Source organism: Mustela putorius, unplaced genomic scaffold, assembly GCF_011764305.1.
Source record: "Mustela putorius furo isolate JIRA1106 unplaced genomic scaffold, ASM1176430v1.1 tig00000095_pilon_pilon_pilon, whole genome shotgun sequence".
Taxonomy (NCBI): Eukaryota; Metazoa; Chordata; class Mammalia; order Carnivora; family Mustelidae; genus Mustela; species Mustela putorius.
The window spans coordinates 40853967-40870525 of NW_025421280.1; the positions used below are offsets into that span (position 1 = coordinate 40853967).

Sequence of the window (16559 nt, forward strand, 5' to 3'; positions counted from 1 at the left end):
AGCCGCCGCTGGGGACACCTGCAGCCTGACACCCAGACACAGTTTCACGCCACAAATTCTCTTTATTTCCCCCCAGGGCAGTGGGTCCTCTGAGGGCCTGGGTCCCCGCCCCAAACCCCGGCCCTCCCAGCATCTCCCGCAGACCCCTCCCATGAGGCGGGCTCAGAGGACCGACTCGGCCATGCTGGGGTCCTCCAGGAATCCAGCCACGAGTCCGGGAAGCTGTGGGCGTGGCGCAGGGCCTCCCCGGCCTCCGGCCTCTGGCCTGTGGTCCTCCTCATTCCCCTGGTCCTTGGAGAAGTTCAAGAATACCTAGGAGCAGGCGGCCGGAAGGGAGGTCAGCCCCAGCGCCCGGCCCTCGGCACCCCCCCAGCTCCATCCAGGCGCCGCAGTCACCTCCTCTAAGGTGGTCTGGCTCACGGAGAAGTCCTCCACGCCGTGCTCCGCCCCGCGCGCCGCCAGCTCCCCGAAGACGCGGGACAGGGCGCAGCGCCCTCCCGGCGGCAGCTGGAAGCGCAGGCGGCTGCCGTGCGCCTCGCGCAGCTCGGCCCCCGGGAACGCGGTCCCCACGAAGGCCAGCGCCGACTCGGACCGGGCGGCGGGCACCCGCAGGGTCAGCGTGTGGCCGGCTCCGAACCTGGGGCGGGGGGCGGGTCCACGGCTGCTGCGTGCGCTCCGAGTCCGCCGGCCGCCACCACGCGCCCATCCCCGGACCGCCTCGGTCCCCAGGCCCCTTCCGACCCCGGGCCCGCACCCCCTCCCCGCCAGGGCCGCGCCCACGCACAGACTCCTCCCCTGGCCCCGCCCACACCGGCCCCGCCCCCTGGCGCCCCGCTCTTCCACCACCCCCCTGCCCCGCCCCGCACCTGCACGGGCCCTGCCGGGCTCCCCGGTTCACGTCTCCCCCGCAGTCCGTGGGGACCGAGTGGGCTTCGCGCGGCCGCGTGTCGGGGGCTCCTCTGGCCCCGCCTGCACCCCCACCCCCCACACCGGGCCCCACGCACCTGTTCTTGAGGTGCTGCGTGCTGCCCAGACAGCGGAACCGCCCGTTCACCAGGACGGCCAGGCGCGTGCACAGGGCCTCGCACTCCTCCATGCTGCCAGGAGCCCCGCGCCGTCAGCTCCTGCGCCCCCGGCCCGGACCTCACCTCCAGCCCAGACCGCCCTGTCCCAGCGGTCGGCTCTCACCGTGGTCGGCGTCCTCCCCGCAAAGGTCAAGGCCACTCCACCTCCCCGGCCCCTGCGCTCTGACCGCCGGGTCCACCTCCCTCCCCTGGGCCTGCACCATCCTGACCCTCAGCCTGGAGCGTCCCCAGCGGGACCCACCTGTGTGACGTAAGCACCACGGAGCGGCCCTCCCGCACGACGGCCAGGAGGCTGTTCCAGAGAAAGCGCCGAGAGCTGGGGTCCATGCCGGTGGTCGGCTCGTCCTTGGGGGGTGCAGGGGGAGATGCCATAAGCGGAGTCCCAGTCCTCCCCCCGGGCCCCGCCCCAGGCCCGCCCCCACGCACCAAAAAGACCACAGCGGGGTCCCCCACCAGTGCCACCGCTGTGGCCAGCTTCCTCTTGTTCCCTCCACTGTAGGTGCCCGCAGGTTGGTCCGCGGACTGCAGGAGCCCCAGGCGCTCCAGGCCCAGGCTCGCCGTCTGTGGGGCAGACGGAGTGGGAGAAGGTCTCGGGTCAGGGGCGGTGAGCGTGGGGGGGTCAGTGAACTGGAAGGGGGCAGTGAGCGTTGGGAGGCGCTGGCAGACGGTGGGGGGAACGTAAGTAAGAGGGGAGGAGCCAGGAGGATGAAGGGGCCAGACCTGACCCAGAGGCAGAGAAACCAGAAGCCGTCCGCGGGAGGTGGGGTCAAGGCCAGAGCGGGCAGGCTGGGAAAGTCCGCTGGAAGAGGAAGCAGGGGCACAGCCTGCGGGGTGCCGCTCTCCAGAGTATAGGAGCTGGGGGACAGCAGGTGCCTTACAGTGTGGGGGGGGGGACCTGGACTCTGGGCCTGGCCAAGGAGGGTCAGGGTGGGGCTGCGATCCCGGGGGGGGGGGGGGGGGGGGTCACCTGGGCAACCTGCGTCTCGGGAACACCGCGTAGGCGCGCGAACAGCTCCAGGTGCTGGCGGCCCGTCAGCAGCTCGAAGATGGCATCCGACTGAGGGCAGTAACCCATGTGGCGGTGCGCAGACGCCGGCTCCCGGGCCACACTGGGGGAGGGGACCGGGGGCTCAGGGAACTGGCTTGGCCTGGGCCACGCTGGGGGTCGGGGGCGGAGGCCTCAGGGCCACGCACCCTGGATCGCTATGCTAAGAGGCATAGGGTAAGAGGCAGAGCGCAGACCACATGCCGTGTTGTGAGGACACGGGGCTCAGGGCCGGCGGGACACGCCCGCGCTGTTGAAGCACAGTCCCTGCTTGGGAGAGGACGGGGTGGGGACCGACGAGGCTGGGGGCCACCCCCACCCCCACCCAAGCCCCCTCACCTGTGGCCTGCCAGTGTGGCCTCCCCACCGCTGGGTAGCGTGTCCCCAGTCACCATGCGGAATGTGGAGGTTTTCCCAGCTCCATTCACTCCCAGCAGACCGAAACACTGCGGGTGCCCCACAGACGGCAGTCAGCAAGGCCCCAGCTCTGTCCTGGTGCTGCTAATTCCCGGGGGGGGGGTCCCAGTGTCTGCAGGAGGGCTGTGAACAAGGGGGACCCCTGGGAGCGGCACTGGGCTATGCAGGTGGCCGTAAAGCTGTCGCATGGCAGGGAAGGGTGGCTGTAGTTCACCAACACCGGTACCGGGTAGGTGTCCCGTAAAGAACGCGCACAGCAAGCGCTCCGTTAGTAGCGGGGCCGGAGACTTGGGAACGCCTCCCGCCACGGGGGGCGCAGCGCTCGGGCTGGGGGGCGCCCCCCGCCCCGGGTCGAGCGGTTGGCCGGCGCGCACCAGGCGCTGGAGAAAGCACAGCGGCAGCGACCAGCACCAGGCCCCCGTGCATTTGCAGGGCTGTGCTGGCCCCAGGCAGGTGGCCGAGACCCGGCTCTCAGCACACCCGCTGGCCATCGCAGGTCTGGAAGGTGAATGGTACCAGGCGCGGGCCTGATAAACGCCGGCTGTGAGCAGGCGCTTGCTACAGGTCCGTTTGCAACAGGGGCTCCCTAAGTACCATTAGGCTTGCCAGAAGTCGACCCTCACCGAGGGGGCATTCGGCACTCCCCTGTATACACGTATAGACACGGGCTCAGCACGAGACTTGGTCCTCCACCACTGACCCATGGCAGGGGCTTGATTAAGGTTAGTGGCGCATGCGTGGGCACCCCGGTGCGCGGTAATAATTTGGTGCATCTCAGTAGAGGCTCTCTAATACCTTCCCGCACACAGTAGGTCTCAAGAAAGGGAAGCATGCAGTGGGTGCTTGCTGAGAGTGCACTGGCACAAAGTAGGAACTCAAATGTCGGCTGTCAGCCGTCGCTCAGCAAAGGGCGGCAGGCGCAGACCAGGTGTTCAGTAAGCGGGGGGCAGGTACACCGTGGGGCAGCCGCTCACGGCCCCTGCCCCGGGACCTCTGCCCTGGGCCCTCACCTCACCAGGGGGGATCCCCAGGCACAGGCGGTCGACCGCTGGTGTCCTCTGCCCATGGTACACCTGGGGGGAATTCAGGGCCCTGAGAAAGGTGGGTGGGCCGGGGGAACCCCCAAACCCAGCATTCTGCACCCACCTTGGTCAGGTCTCTCAGCACCAACACGTCCCCCTGGGTGTCGCCTTGGACCACCCGTTCCCGCTCTCGGGCCACGTCGTCATCCTCGTCCCCCAGGGGGTGCAGCGACCCGGGCTGGGGTCTGAGGACAGAGATGTCTGTGAGCCCAGAGCTGGCCCCGGCCCCTCCCACCCCCCACCCCCGAGCCCCACTGACTGCGGCAAGAGGCGTCCGCCATGCTGCAGCAGGAGCGTGGACAGGAGGAAGAGCGGCCCCTGCACCGCCATGGCCAAGAGATTCTTGCCGACCACCTCCCAGCGCAAGGGTGACTGGAACTGCCCATCTCCTGTGGGGATAAGAAGGAGGAATTAGGGGGCGCCTGGGGGGCTCAGTGGGTTAAGCCTCTGCCTTCGACTTGGCTCGTGATCTCAGGGTCCTGGGGTCAAGCCCTTCATCGGGCTCTCTGCTCTGCAGGAAGTTTGCTTCCCCCCCTCTCTCTGCCTGCCTCTCTGCCTACTTGTGATCTGTCAAGCAAATAAGTAAAGGAGGAATTAGGTCATGAGGGGGTGGAGTTGGCTTCTGGGCTCCTCCCCATCCCAGTCACCTTGAGTTCTTTAGAAAAAGGACCAAGAATGGGATGGTTCCCTCAACTGCACTCCAGCTGACCTAGAAAACAGTCCTATCTTCATCTCCTTTATTTAGTGCCTTGGACCTCTCGTGATATGACCCAAGACAGAATTAGTTTTTATGGCTGCTTTCTGTACTTCTAACTTGACTCAAAGTTGGAGCCACCTAAGATGTCTAGTTCTTGTCCTGGGGCTGCTGTTTGCCCTACCCCGTGTAACTGACTCGGCTGGCACTTCCCCACCTAGAGGGATATTCTCACCCAAGCGCTCAAAGGCATCAGCCATGGCCTGGTTCCGCACCATGTCGATGAGCCCCCGGCCCAGGCAGAAGTGGGGGAAGATCAGGAAGACCTGTCTCAGGATCCGGCTGACGTCCTGCAGCTTCTACTCGGGGACAGGACAAGGGACGTGGCTCAGGGGCTGAGGCCAACGCCCCAACCCAGTCCCAGCCTGGGGCAGGGCCACACCTGATCAGAGAAGAGCTCGAGCACGAAGGTGGCCATGCTGCCATTGATGCCAATGAAGAGGTTGACACAGGTGAGCACCACGTAGGCCGTGCTGGGCACGGAGAAGAAGAAGGAGGCAGGGTACATGAGCGGCGTGATCGACCAGCTGCGGGGTCACAGGAGCCACCGGTGACCACATGATCGGAGGCTAGGCAGCTCTAAGAGGAATAGGGAGCTGCCCTCCCATCGTCCCGCTGCTAATGGCGGGGGGGGGGGGCCCAGTTGGTGTGGAGATGGGCTTTTAAGGCCACCTTGGCACATCGTTAGCTTAGATTAGGCTTGGGCTCAGCTCAGACCAGCACGTTGTCTCCCTGGGAGCTGGTATGGAGTCCGGTGCCCCTTGACAGTATTAGGTGCCGGCGGGGGGGCGCGGTCAGTAAGACTCGGCCCTGGGGCCCTGGGGAGGCCTCACCCGTAGAGCAGTAACAGCAGCAGGAGGGCCGGCAGGTTGGCAGGGGCCACGTACGCCCTCTGCTGGAAGGCCAGGAAGATGAGCACGACGACGCACGCTGACACCAAGTAGTTACACTGCATTGGAGATGGTGACCGCTGCCCTCAGTCTGCAAGAGCGGCAACTGCCATCCTCATCCCGGTGGCCCATCCCAACCTCCCTGTGCTTCTGGTGGCAGGACACAAAGTCTCCACCTGCCCCAAGACGGCACCCAGGCCATCCTGGACAAGGGCCTGACCAGAAGGGGCCAGAAAGGGGCAGTGGTGAGAGGCGGCCAGATCCCCACCCCTCCAAGCATTCCCCGCACCATGTCCCAGAGGAAGTTGCCGAGCCAGTAAAGAGTGGGAGGCAGGCCCCCCATAAACTGCAGGTGTTTGGCCCGGGTGATGCGCTCCTCTATGAGAATGAGGGTGAAGCTGGCTGGGACGAAAGACATGGCAAACACCACACAGATGGAGACAAGCACGTCCACCGATGAGGCCATCCTGTGGGCAAGGGTGCAGGGGCTGTTCAGAGAGCTCTGCCCAACCCTGAGGGGACAGAGGTCCATGACCTGGTCAGGGAGATGAGTGGAACCATTTAGGGCAGAGCTACGTGGGCTGTCTGGGGAGCCTGGAGCCCACTGAGCCTGATGGGGTCTTATTCCCCAGGCCTATATGCACAGCAAGAGTGGGTCAGGGTCCCATTCTAGCTCCCTCCGCTCAGGATAACCGGGCAGCTCAGCAGGGGAGAGTGCACAGAAGAAAAGGGGTGCGCACAGGAGGAAGGGGGGTGTGCACAGGGGAGGGGGTTGCGCACGGGAGGAGGGGGGCACGCACAGCGCAGCCTCTGACAGCTGCTCCTTGGTGAGGTTCAGGGGGTGGTTGAGCGTGGTGATGCTGTGGGCGCGGCGGGCAGGGCCCGGGGGCAGCTGGGCGCGGAGGATGGCGTTGTTGGCTCTGTTGAGAAAGGCGACCATGGCGTGCCAGCCCTTGTTGTTGAACCAGATCTAGGGGCGGGCAGGGCCCAGCGGTCAGGGCGCAGGCAATGTGCCTGGTCCCCCAGCCAGCAGCCCGTGGCGCCCGCGGCCCACCTTGAGACTGTCCTCTGCGTCGAGGCTGTGAGCCCACACGGCGAGGCTGTTCAGGATGCGGTCGAGGGCCCCGCCCGGCGCGGGGTCCAGCAGCACCCGCAGCTGCTCCACCGAGCGACTCACCTCCTGGCCCGAGGGCAGGCCTGGGTCTCGGCCCCCCAGGGAGAAGCCCCCATACCTGTGGGGCGGTGGGGCAGGGGGTAGCAGGTGAAGGCCTGGGGGTGGGGCGGGCGGAGCGCGCAGGGATGGGGCCCTCCTCACCTGACCTCGTTCACCCACTTCTTGGTCTTCAGGCTGCAGGAGAGGCAGAAAGGCAGATTCGGGCTGGGCGATGGGAGTGGGGCAGACGCGGCGCACGATGCTGGGGGGCCGCAGAGGCAGAAGTGAGGGGAGGCCCCCCGCCCTGACCTCCTGGCTTGCGGGCCCAAGCGCTCACCCCTGCCTGACCAGGCGCGGGTAGGTCTTCACCAGGAAGTCGGACAGGTTCCGGCCTGTCAGGTTCTGCACCACCTCCCCAGAGCCGGCCAGCGCCTGGGGCGGGGGGGGACCACCCGCCGCAGCAGGGCAGTCGGGCAGCAGGCGCCGGGCACCGGGCTGGCTGCACCGGCAGGCTGGGGACGGGGACTCCGGGGTCCAGTTTCCGCTGGTCAGGACCTCAGCAACACCCACGGGCACTTCAGGCACCCAAAACCGGCAGACAGCGGGCGCTGGGCACTCGCGCATCCTGGGGAGGGGGGAGGGCTGTGGGCACCGAGCCTTCCACAGGCTCGGAGACGTGGTCGCTCCAGCCCCCAGGTGGACCCGGGGTGCTCCTAACACCCTCAAGGCCGACTGGCCGAGGCCCGGAGAGACAACCTGGGGCCCCAGAGGGACGAGGTTCAGGCCGACGGGCCCCACCTGGCAGAGCCGTTCCCCGGGGGGGCCTCCAGCCCTGCCTCCTCCAGCAGCATCTCCAGCAGGCGGGCGCGCTCCGGGTTCCCAGGAGCGTCGTCACTGTGGGGCGCGGCTCAGAGTCAGGTCCGTGCCCCTGGCCCGCCAGGCTCCAGGCCCCTCTGGTCTATACCCACCTGAAGAAGGACACCTGGGCACCGTACATGCTGGGACTGAGCCGCAGAGCCGGGTGGTGTCCGAAAGGAGGCACGATGAGACTGCACACCAGCGCCAGCCCCACAAAGAGGGCAGGCAGCACGACCTGGAGGACAGGCCCATCAGCTGCCTCCCTGCCGCCCCCTCCAGGCTTGCCGGTGTCCTTCCTTGCTCCTGCTCTAGAACCATCCACGGCTCCCCACTACTCTCAGTAAAGGTGCTCAGACTGGGGGAGACTTCTGGGGTTAACCAGTCAGATGAGGTCCCTGAGCGGGCGACCGTCGCAGATACCAGGCCCCCCCAGGTCTCCCACGTGCTCTCTGGGGCCCAGCCCCCCTCACCTGTGCAAACAGGCCACGGCGGCTGCGGCGGGCAAGCAGAAAGCGCTTGAGAAGCAGGGCCCGGAGCTGTTGGCGGGTCAGTGCCCAGCCCCACATCCGGGGCTGTGCAGAGCCCCGCAGGGCCTGTGTCTCTGGGGCAGACAGAGCTGTGGGGGGATGGGGGGGTCAGTGCTCCCGCCATAGTGGCCAGGGAGGGGCCCCCGGATCAGGGCGGGATAGCTCACCACGCTCCCTGTCTTCCGAGATGGACTCCTCAGGGAGGATCTTGAGCTGTGTGGTCACATCTGGGCGAGTGCGGCCTGGGCCTGGGTGCTGCCTGTGGCTACCCCCTGTGGGGCCGGCAGGGGTGAGGGTCAGGCTCCAGGGCTACCGTTCAGCCTAGGCTCTGAGTCAAGGTCAAGGGTCACAGGCAGAGGGGTCAGGAATGAGGGGTGGAGGTCAAGGCTCTGCCTTGGGTCAGACCGCACCAAGGATGGGGACTTGACCTAAAGTCAAGTGCAACTCTGGACTGGGGTTAGGGGTCAAGGGCAGGGACCTGTGGCCACATCCTCCGGGTCTGTGGCCGCAGCACAATCTTGTACCACCTTCAGGAAGATCTGGGGACACAGAGGAGGAGCTCAGCCTGGGTCCCCACAGCAGAGAGCCACCCACTCCTAAGACACTATGGGTCCCCAGGCCTCCCGAGGAGGCTCCCAGCCTCTGGTCCCCTGCAGGTGCCCTTCCTCTTCCCTGAGACGGGCTGACAACCCTGAGCAGGCCTCTCCTCCTCCCTCCAAGGCTGCTCCTCCTCCAGGCAGCCCTCCCTCCAGCACCCGCACCTCTTCCAGGCTGGTGTCCGAGATCCCGTAGCCGGCCAGCCCCAGCTCCTCCAGCCGCTGGTCCACTTCCCAGAAAAGCCTGGCAAAGCTGCCATCCACAGCACCCCCGTAGGGCAGCACTAGCACCAGCTCATGGGGCAGCTCCCTCACCAGCCGCGCCCCGGGCACCAGCTGCTGCACAAGGGACAGCAGCCCGGACACACCTGGTGGGCAGGGCAGCACAAGGGACAGCAGCCCGTCAAGGGCGCTGGCGCCGTAGGCGGCCGCTCTCCTTGGGGACGGGGTAGGGCTGGTCCCTGAGAAGCCCATCTCCGCAGGCCGGGGAGGTTAGGGTGAGCCACCAAGGGCAAGGGGACCTGAGGTGGGGCCGGAAGTCCACATGCGGTCAGGGGTCAGTGGTAGCCAAGGCTGGGTTAAAGGCAGGGGCCAGGATTCGGGTCCAAGTCAGGGTCCAAGGTCAAGGGTCCAGGTAGCAGTCAGGGAGCCCGCTGCCCTGGCCCTTCCCTGAGGAGCACCCGCCAGGTCTCACCAGCTGTGCCACCCCAGCTGACCGGCTCCCTCTTCTGCCCGGCATCTACGCTCTCCTCCAGGTCCGGCTTCCCCTGTGGGCAGAGGGGCACCAGCTGCCACGGCCACTGGGGCTGGAGCGGTGGTGGTCACAGCTCAGAGGGCAGCTCCAGCCCTCACCTTGCTGCTGGCGGCCAGGGACACGGGAGCCTTCACCAACGTCAGATAGTAGCCGGAGCCGAGGTGACGGCGCAGGAAGAGCGGGGAACCGCAGCAGCACAAGCGGCCTCCCGCCACCACAGCCACACGGTCTCCTAGCAGCTCTGCCTCATCCAGGTGGTGGGTGGAAAGGATCAGTGTGCGACCTGGGCAACAGCAACCCCAGCCACGTATACCACCAGTATGTGAAGTCTTTGCCCAAGCTGTGGCCACTGCCAGGAGTTGCCTGCCCCGTGCATCCAACTCCTATCCATCCCTCAAAACCCTATTCCAAGCACTTTTTCATTGGAAACTTTCTGGCCCCTGGAACAGAATCCAGGGGGACCTTGGGCCTCCTGACTCTTACCTTCCCGGTATTTGAGCAGCAGCTCCCAAATGCTGCGCCGGGAAGCAGGGTCCACACCAGCTGTGGGCTCATCTAGGATCACGACCCGGGAGCCACCCACAAAGGCGATGGCCACTGAGAGCTTCCTCTGCATCCCGCCTGGGTGGGCAGAGACAGGGGTGGGTGTCCCAGCATGACGCCCCCACTGTCTCAGGCAGGGCTGCTGTCTTCAGGCCCCTTTCCCCACCCTCTGGGTCCCCCAGATCGGCGTGTCCTCTGGCCTCACTCCACCCTTGGAATAACGACTCCACTCCCCTCCCCCAGCCTCATCTCGGCCCCCCTGGAGGCTCCTCCCTGGGCTAGGCTCACCAGAGAGGTGGCGTGTCTGGGCCCCCGACTTGGGGACGAGCCCCACATCCTGCAGGAGACGGGCCTGCTCGGGGCGCACAGCAGCCGCACTCAGACCCTTCAGCCGCCCGTAGAACCAGATGTGCTCATCCACAGTCAGCCTGCAGTCAGAGAGAACACAGCGGCCCCTGTGGCAGGCAGAGTCCCAAGAGCACCCAGCCTCCTCCCAAGCCACACCCCAAGCCCTCTGAGACCCACATGTCAAACAGCACGTTGTACTGCGGGCAGACGCCCAGGTGGGGCCGGATGGCTTCCATGCTGGACTGGACATCATAGCCCAGGATGCAGGCGGAGCCCCGGGTTGGGGGAAAGAGGCCACTCAGGATGGACCTGGGGATGCAGGGGTCTCAGAGGAGGAAACGGAGACCCCCAGAGAAGGGGCCAAAGCACTCAGAAGGCACCTACTACCATAGCACCTACCACATGCCTCCACTTTGCAGAGGAGGGAAACTGAGGCTTGGAGCCCATAGGTTACCTGCCTATTGTGTACCCAGAATGAACTGGGGGTCCTGCCCCCCTGGTAGAGACCCAGATGCCTCTCCCATTGAGCAGATGTGCAAACTGAGGCTCAGTGGGGGGCGAGTAGGAGCGCGTAGGCTGCTCACAGTGTGGTCGTCTTGCCGGCTCCATTGTGGCCCAGCAAGGCAGTGATCTGGCCCTGATAGAAGTCCAGGCTGAGCCCCCGCAGGGCCGGCTGCGGGTTGCCGGGAAAGTGCTTCTCCAGGCCCCGTATGGAGACTCCTGGGGTCAGGCCCGGGGGTACCTCTTCCATCAGCACTGTGGAAGGACAGAAGGCTCAACCGTGGGAGCCCTAGGCTGGGGGAGGGGCGGAGGTGGGGGGGGTCTGGTGGACCCGTGAGGCCATGAAAGCCGGTCCGTAGAGTCAGTGACCTATCAGGCTGCAGTCTTCAGGGACTAGGGGCAACCCGGGGAGCCCGGGTAGATGGAGATAGCCAGAGGATTGGGGTTTGCAGGACCGTGGGTCTTTACAGGACTAGGGGGATAGGGACAGGGAAGCAGCTGTTAGGTCCCTTTGTGCCTCACCTTTTGGGTCCTTCGGGGTGGCAGGTGGGGAGGAACCCTTGGGAGAACGAGCTCCAAACCAATAGCTCCTCCGAAAGGGAAAGTTCCATGGTTTGGGGATCCCGTACTGGCCTGGAGGGGAGCGGTGCTCAGTCGCCTCTTGAGCCCATGGAGTGCCGCCTTCTGGCCATACGCCTGGCACCGGGGCATGCAGGCAGGAGACCCCATCTGCCCGCCTCAGGCCATCCCTCCGATGCGGCCACGTGGGCCTGGATGCAGGGGTGGGGCACCACCCTCTCACCTGCCTCGCCTCCAGGTACCAAAAGGCCCCTCAGCTCCGCCCCCACCACGCCCCTCAGCCCCGCCTCCCTGCCGCAGGCTCTGGAGGAGTCCCTACCCCGCCCTTAGGGCCCACCTGGGCAGACGGCCTCGAGGTACCAGGTGGCGAGGCCATAGAGCGCGGCATCCAGCAGCAGAATGCCAGAAACCTGCGCCAAGCTGAAGACGTCGGCCGCAGGCCCAGTGCCCATGTTGTGCCACTGCGCGCCCTCGCCCTGCTCCTCCAGCAGCGCCAGGCTCTCGCAGCCGAACCCAAAGGCCACAGGAGACAGAAGGCTCTGCGGAGGGGGCAGGTGCGTTAGTGAGGGGCCCCGCCCAGCGCGCCCCGGCCCTCGGCCCAGCCCGGGTCTCACCGCAGCCACCAGACCACCCGCAGGCAGCTGGTCCCGCCAGGCCACGCACAGCACATAGGGCAGGTAGAGCACGAAGTAGGCGAGGCCTCCGCAGGCCGCCGCCAGGTTGGCGCGGGAGAAGAAGGCGGTCAGAAGGAAGCTCTGGACCACGGTGGCCACGGCGAAAGCCGCCAGGAACAGGAAGACCACGGCCGGGTGGCTGTAGGGGAGGATGTCCCCGAGCTGCAGGGGCCACAGACAGACAGCCTGGGTCAGGCTGCGGGACGGCCTGGGGCGCGCGCCTCCGCCGGGCGCCCCTGGCCTGCGATCGTGCGCGCGCTCCCGCCCCGCGGCCGGCGAGGCTGCGGTGCGCGCACCTTGAGCACCAGCACGAGCAGCGCGGTGCTGAGCAGGAAGGGCGCCAGGCAGCTGAGGAACCAGCCGAGCCAGAGCACGGCGCGGCCCAGCCCCATGGCCTGCATGGTGCCGCGCAGCCTGGCTTCCTTCTCGCGCACCACCGCCTTCACCGTCAGCGCCACCGAGTAGATCCAGGCCAGCGTCAGGAAGAGCGGCAGCGACCGGCTCAGGACGCGCAGGAACCTGAGGCAGGGGGCGGCTGAGCGGGCGGCCAGAGACCCCGCAGCGGCCCCAGCCCCGCCCGCTCCCGGGCACAGGGAGAGGTCCCGCTCGAGCGGCGGCTGGCAGCCCGACGGCACGCGTCGGGTCCCAGCCTGAGACGTGTCGCCTGGGGGGGGGGGCGTGCGGGCGGGCGCTCACGCGTCATCCACGAAGCAGGGGTACGGCATCTGCTGCAGGAAGAGGCGGGCCCGGGGCTCCCGGCCGCTGAGCACACGCACCACCGCGCGCTCCAGCAGGTCCTGCAGGTACACGAAGCCACCCCACACGTAGCGCAGGTCCGTCAAGGGGTCGGCGGCCGGGCCGGGGTCCCAGAACCTGCAGGGGGCGCGGCGGTCGGCTGCAGGGAGAAGCCCGTGCCCCACCCACTGCAGACCCCAGCTGGTCCAAGGCTCCCCCCTCACCCCCCCATCCCCCCCATCCGCCCGCCTCTGCGCATCCCGGTCTCCCCTAGACCCGATGGCCCCCCAAGCCCCGCCCACACTGGCCCCGCCCACACCTGTCCCTGATCTTGTTGGTTCTTGTGACAGCATCGATGTACATGCGGATCTTGACCCGCACGTGGCCAGGACCCCGGGGCTGTGCAAGGTCCCGACGTTCCTCAGGCCCCAGGAAGACGATGCCGGCCCAGAAGCGGCGCTCTGCCAGCAGCTCCAGCGCCCGTGCCACCAGGGCGGCCTCTGAGGGTGCCACCTCCAGCTTGTCCAGGGTGACACACTGGGGGAGGGCCCCGGCGTGGGGGAGGAGGGGTCGGGCAGGGCTCCTCCCTCGGAGCCTGGGGCGGAGCCCAGCTCCATCAGGTCCCCGCAAGGCCCAGGCCGTGTCCATCCTCAGGCTTTCCTAGGAGGAGCCACCGCCCCAGTCTGGTCCCCCTCCCTGGGCTGGCCTCCGCCCTTGGATCACCACAGGTCGGGCCCTTCCTCACCACCAGACAGAGCTCCCCAGAGGTCGGCCCCTCACCTCCACCACGCGGCCCAGCATGCCCACCACGTGGCCCACGTCGGCATGGGCCTCCCGCCAGGTGTAGCCTTCCCCGTGGGGGTCCAGAAAGGCCAGCAGGGCCTTGGCCCGGGCCTGACCTCCGGATCCCCCCGGCCTCGTCCTTCCTCTGTCCCCAGCTCGCAGGAGCCTCTGGGGAGGGGTGAGGGAGGGGGAGTCGGCACAGGGCGCTCTGGGCGGATCACTCCTCCTCTCATCCCGCCTGCTCACACCTGCCCTGGAGGCCCTGCCCTGCTGGCCCTGCCCTGCTCTCCGCCCACATCTTGGGCAGGGAGGAAGTGCCGGGGGAGGCTGGGGGCGAGTCTGCCAGCTGGCCTCCATCTGCGGACCTGCATCATCGCCAGGTTCGTGCTGTCATTCAGGAAGTCAAAGAGCTGGGGTCCCAGCGCACCCCACACTTCCTGGACGTCCTTCAGCAGAGCCAGCTCCTGGAAGGTCCGGTTCACCTGGGGAGGGGGCAGCCCTCCTGGGACTCTCATCTCCTCCGAAGACCTCCCCCCTCCCCAGCGGCTTCCTCTGTCTCCACGGCACCTCTGACCCCCAGCCCACGCTGTCCCTCTCCCTGCCACCTGGCAGACTCTAGCTCCTTCAAAACCCTGCTTCCACAGCCCACCTCAGGGAGCCTCGGGGGCAGGGCCCTCCCTCTGGCCTCGCCCGTGCTCCCTGGGCTGGGGGCGGGGCCCAGGACCCCTCCTGCCCTTACCTGGGCCATGAGCTGCCTGGTGAAGGCAGTGTTGGGTGTAAACAGCACTTTCCCCAGGACCAGCGGCTTCAGACGCCTCCAGAGCAGGCGGGACAGTGGGTGAGATTCCAGGGACCCCACAAGCTCAGCACAAGCAGGGCCTGGGGCAGGGGCACCATGAGGTCCTGCCTCCACTCCCAATGGCCCACTTCCCAGACCGGGAGCAGAGGTCGGTGGCTCACTCACTCAGGCCGTGGTCGGGCTGGGCTGCTGCTGGCTCCTGCCCCACCAACTCCTTCAGGTGGCTGGCCTCGTACCAGTTGAGGGAGGGCCCCCCGGGGATACTAGGCCCCCGGGCACTGCAGAGGGCCTCGGACACAGCCTCCAGGGGTCCACCTGCTCCTTGAGGTCTCCGCAGCAGTGCCCGTAGCTCCACCAGGCTGGGCAGTGCCAGGAGCTACAGAGAGGTCACCAGACGATGCTGGTAGCCAGTTCTGAGCCTAACCAGGGCAAGGCACCCTGCCAGGAGCACCTCCCTCTCTCCTTCCGCCCAAGCTCCCCAAAACCCTACCCAGGGGAAGCGCCGGGCTGCCCTGTCACCTCCCCACCTGCAGCCTACCCTTCCAGTTTGCGGGCTAGGGTCCGCAAGGATGAGGGGCCTCTTACCTCCTGGGCCAGGTCCTCTGCTGCCTCCACAAAGCTGCTCACGGACTCCTGGGCGTGGTCAGGCACAGACCCCAGGGACCCCTGGGGAGAAAGACAGCAAGCCGGGTGACACTGGCCTTGACAGAGTTCTCACTAGGTGTGGAGCACTTTGCCATGCTCTGTGCCGGCTGTACTCTCTTAGACCCTGTTTTATGAACAGGGAAGTGGAGGCTGCAAGGCACGCGGACTCGTTTCAGGGCTCGCTGGCCGGACCCGTACCAGCTGGATACAGCCTATCTGGGCGCTAACAGGATGAGGAACATCACTCCAGGTGCCAGGGACAGCCCAGGCACTGGCCTGGAAGCTGGAATCAGAGGCCCCTGCCCCACGATGGGGAAGTCCTGGGACTTTCTGAGGGCAGCATCCCGGAGTCAGCCTGGTGTCACACCACCGCATCTCACCTCTCCAAGCAGTGTCCCCAGTAGCTCAGTGGTCAGGGACAGGAGGTCCTGCAGTCGGTCGCTTGGCTGATGCTGGGCTGGGGGAAGAACACACAGGAGTGTGGCAAAGCCTGGCCTGAGGCAGCCCCGCCCTGTGCCCATTACACAGCCAGGCAGATTGAGGCTCAGAACGCACCCCCCCCCCCCGCCAGACAGAGGGCCCGGCCTCACCTGTTGTGCCCGCAGCTCTCAGCAGCGACATCAGCTTTCCCAGGCTGGCCAGCGTTCTGTGGGTACTGGGGCCCCCCAGGACAGTGCGGGCATCTGCCAGGAGCCGGGAGACCCTGGGGACAGAGGGAGCAGGAGGTGGGGTCTCAGCAGATACCCCCATGCCCAGGGCCACCGCACCCACTGCCGCCAGCTCACAGGGAGTCCTGGAAGTTGCTGAGGACGCGCGGCTGCTCGGCGGGCGTGGGCTGCGGGAAGCAAGTGTTGTTCAAGTTGCAGATGAGACCCTGGAGCCAAGGAACGGTGCCGGCCGAGGGCAGCGGCTTGTTGGGGAAATGGCCTGTGGGGATGCCAGGCAGGGGGGTCTTGCCAGAGTCCCCACCATGTCCACAGCCTCCCCAACAGCACGCTCACTCAGACTTTAACTGGATGCCCAGTCTGTGCTCTTGGACCCCTACTGGGGGCCCTGTGGATGGGGGGCCCATTGCCTACCTCCACCCCCCTCAAAAAAGAGCCTGGTCCTTGGGGGGCTTACATTCGTGGTGCTCAAGTGGGGGGTGGGAGTGGCGGACGGCCACCAGGATGAAGAAGAGAAAGAGAGGCCACAGCAACTCCACCAAGAGCTGGACCTGGGGGAGGGACAGAAGAGGTGGGGGAAGTGAGGGACAGCGGGGGGGGGCACCGAGGCCACTCCGCCCTGTCCCATCAGTCCTGGCATTACCGGTTGTCTCCTGCGGTACAGGAAATTCTTCCAAAGCAGCAGCATGAGCTGCGTCCAGAAGGCCATGGTGGGAATGGACAGAGCCCACGACGGAGCGCCCGCCTGAGGACGTGCGGTGTGGCCGCGAGCAAATCCTGGCCCCTTCTACCCCAGACTCCTCCACCCCATGGCTCCGGCTCCTGGACGCTCCGCTGGGAGCCAAGCCGCAGGCAAGTATTAAAGGGTCTCTTCTGTCCCTGGGGGCAGAGTGAGCCAATGGGAGCCCTGCCCGAAGCCGTCCTCGCACCTGATTGGGTGCCTGGGCTGTCGCTCCCTGCAGGGCGGGCGTCCGAAAGGCGGTCAACTAATTCTTCAGGGGGAGGAGCTTCGGCTCCACCCCGCGGTCGCTAGGCTCCACCCGAGGTCCCCTGGGGACCTCCCGTTCCTGGCCCCCGGCCTCATCCCGAGCCCTGCGAAGGACCCCCCACCCCCGGCTCTTCCCGG

At 66.9% G+C, this 16559-nt stretch overlaps 1 protein-coding gene across 16 annotated transcripts; it reads right to left on the bottom strand.

Moving 5' to 3' along the window:
• Nucleotides 1-42: 42 nt before the first annotated feature.
• Nucleotides 43-16207, bottom strand: ABCA7 (ATP binding cassette subfamily A member 7). Of its 16 annotated transcripts, none has more exons than XM_045088002.1 (46): nt 16077-16207; nt 15891-15984; nt 15554-15695; nt 15359-15471; nt 15149-15225; nt 14709-14789; nt 14289-14499; nt 14064-14203; nt 13690-13806; nt 13322-13492; nt 12861-13078; nt 12503-12679; nt 12103-12325; nt 11747-11968; nt 11470-11671; nt 11076-11186; nt 10637-10808; nt 10230-10361; nt 9993-10132; nt 9645-9782; nt 9260-9444; nt 9102-9174; nt 8573-8775; nt 8290-8350; nt 7979-8083; nt 7755-7900; nt 7395-7519; nt 7225-7320; nt 6764-7051; nt 6589-6621; nt 6328-6505; nt 6074-6243; nt 5563-5740; nt 5217-5332; nt 4766-4856; nt 4559-4682; nt 3889-4018; nt 3694-3814; nt 3558-3620; nt 2470-2576; nt 2053-2194; nt 1512-1646; nt 1327-1430; nt 1005-1097; nt 397-637; nt 43-312 (listed from the first exon to the last, which is right to left on the bottom strand). In XM_045088002.1, exons 1-46 carry the CDS (start codon nt 16140-16142, stop codon nt 163-165), a joined length of 6405 nt encoding a protein of 2134 aa, XP_044943937.1. In that variant the 5' UTR covers nt 16143-16207; the 3' UTR covers nt 43-162. The 16 variants fall into 16 exon arrangements, 15 of the variants coding, with proteins under 15 accessions (XP_044943937.1, XP_012904207.1, XP_044943906.1 ...); XM_013048753.2 differs by having other exon boundaries at nt 4766-4910; XM_045087971.1 differs by having other exon boundaries at nt 397-1097; nt 4766-4910; nt 9260-9402.
• Nucleotides 16208-16559: the final 352 nt, after the last annotated feature.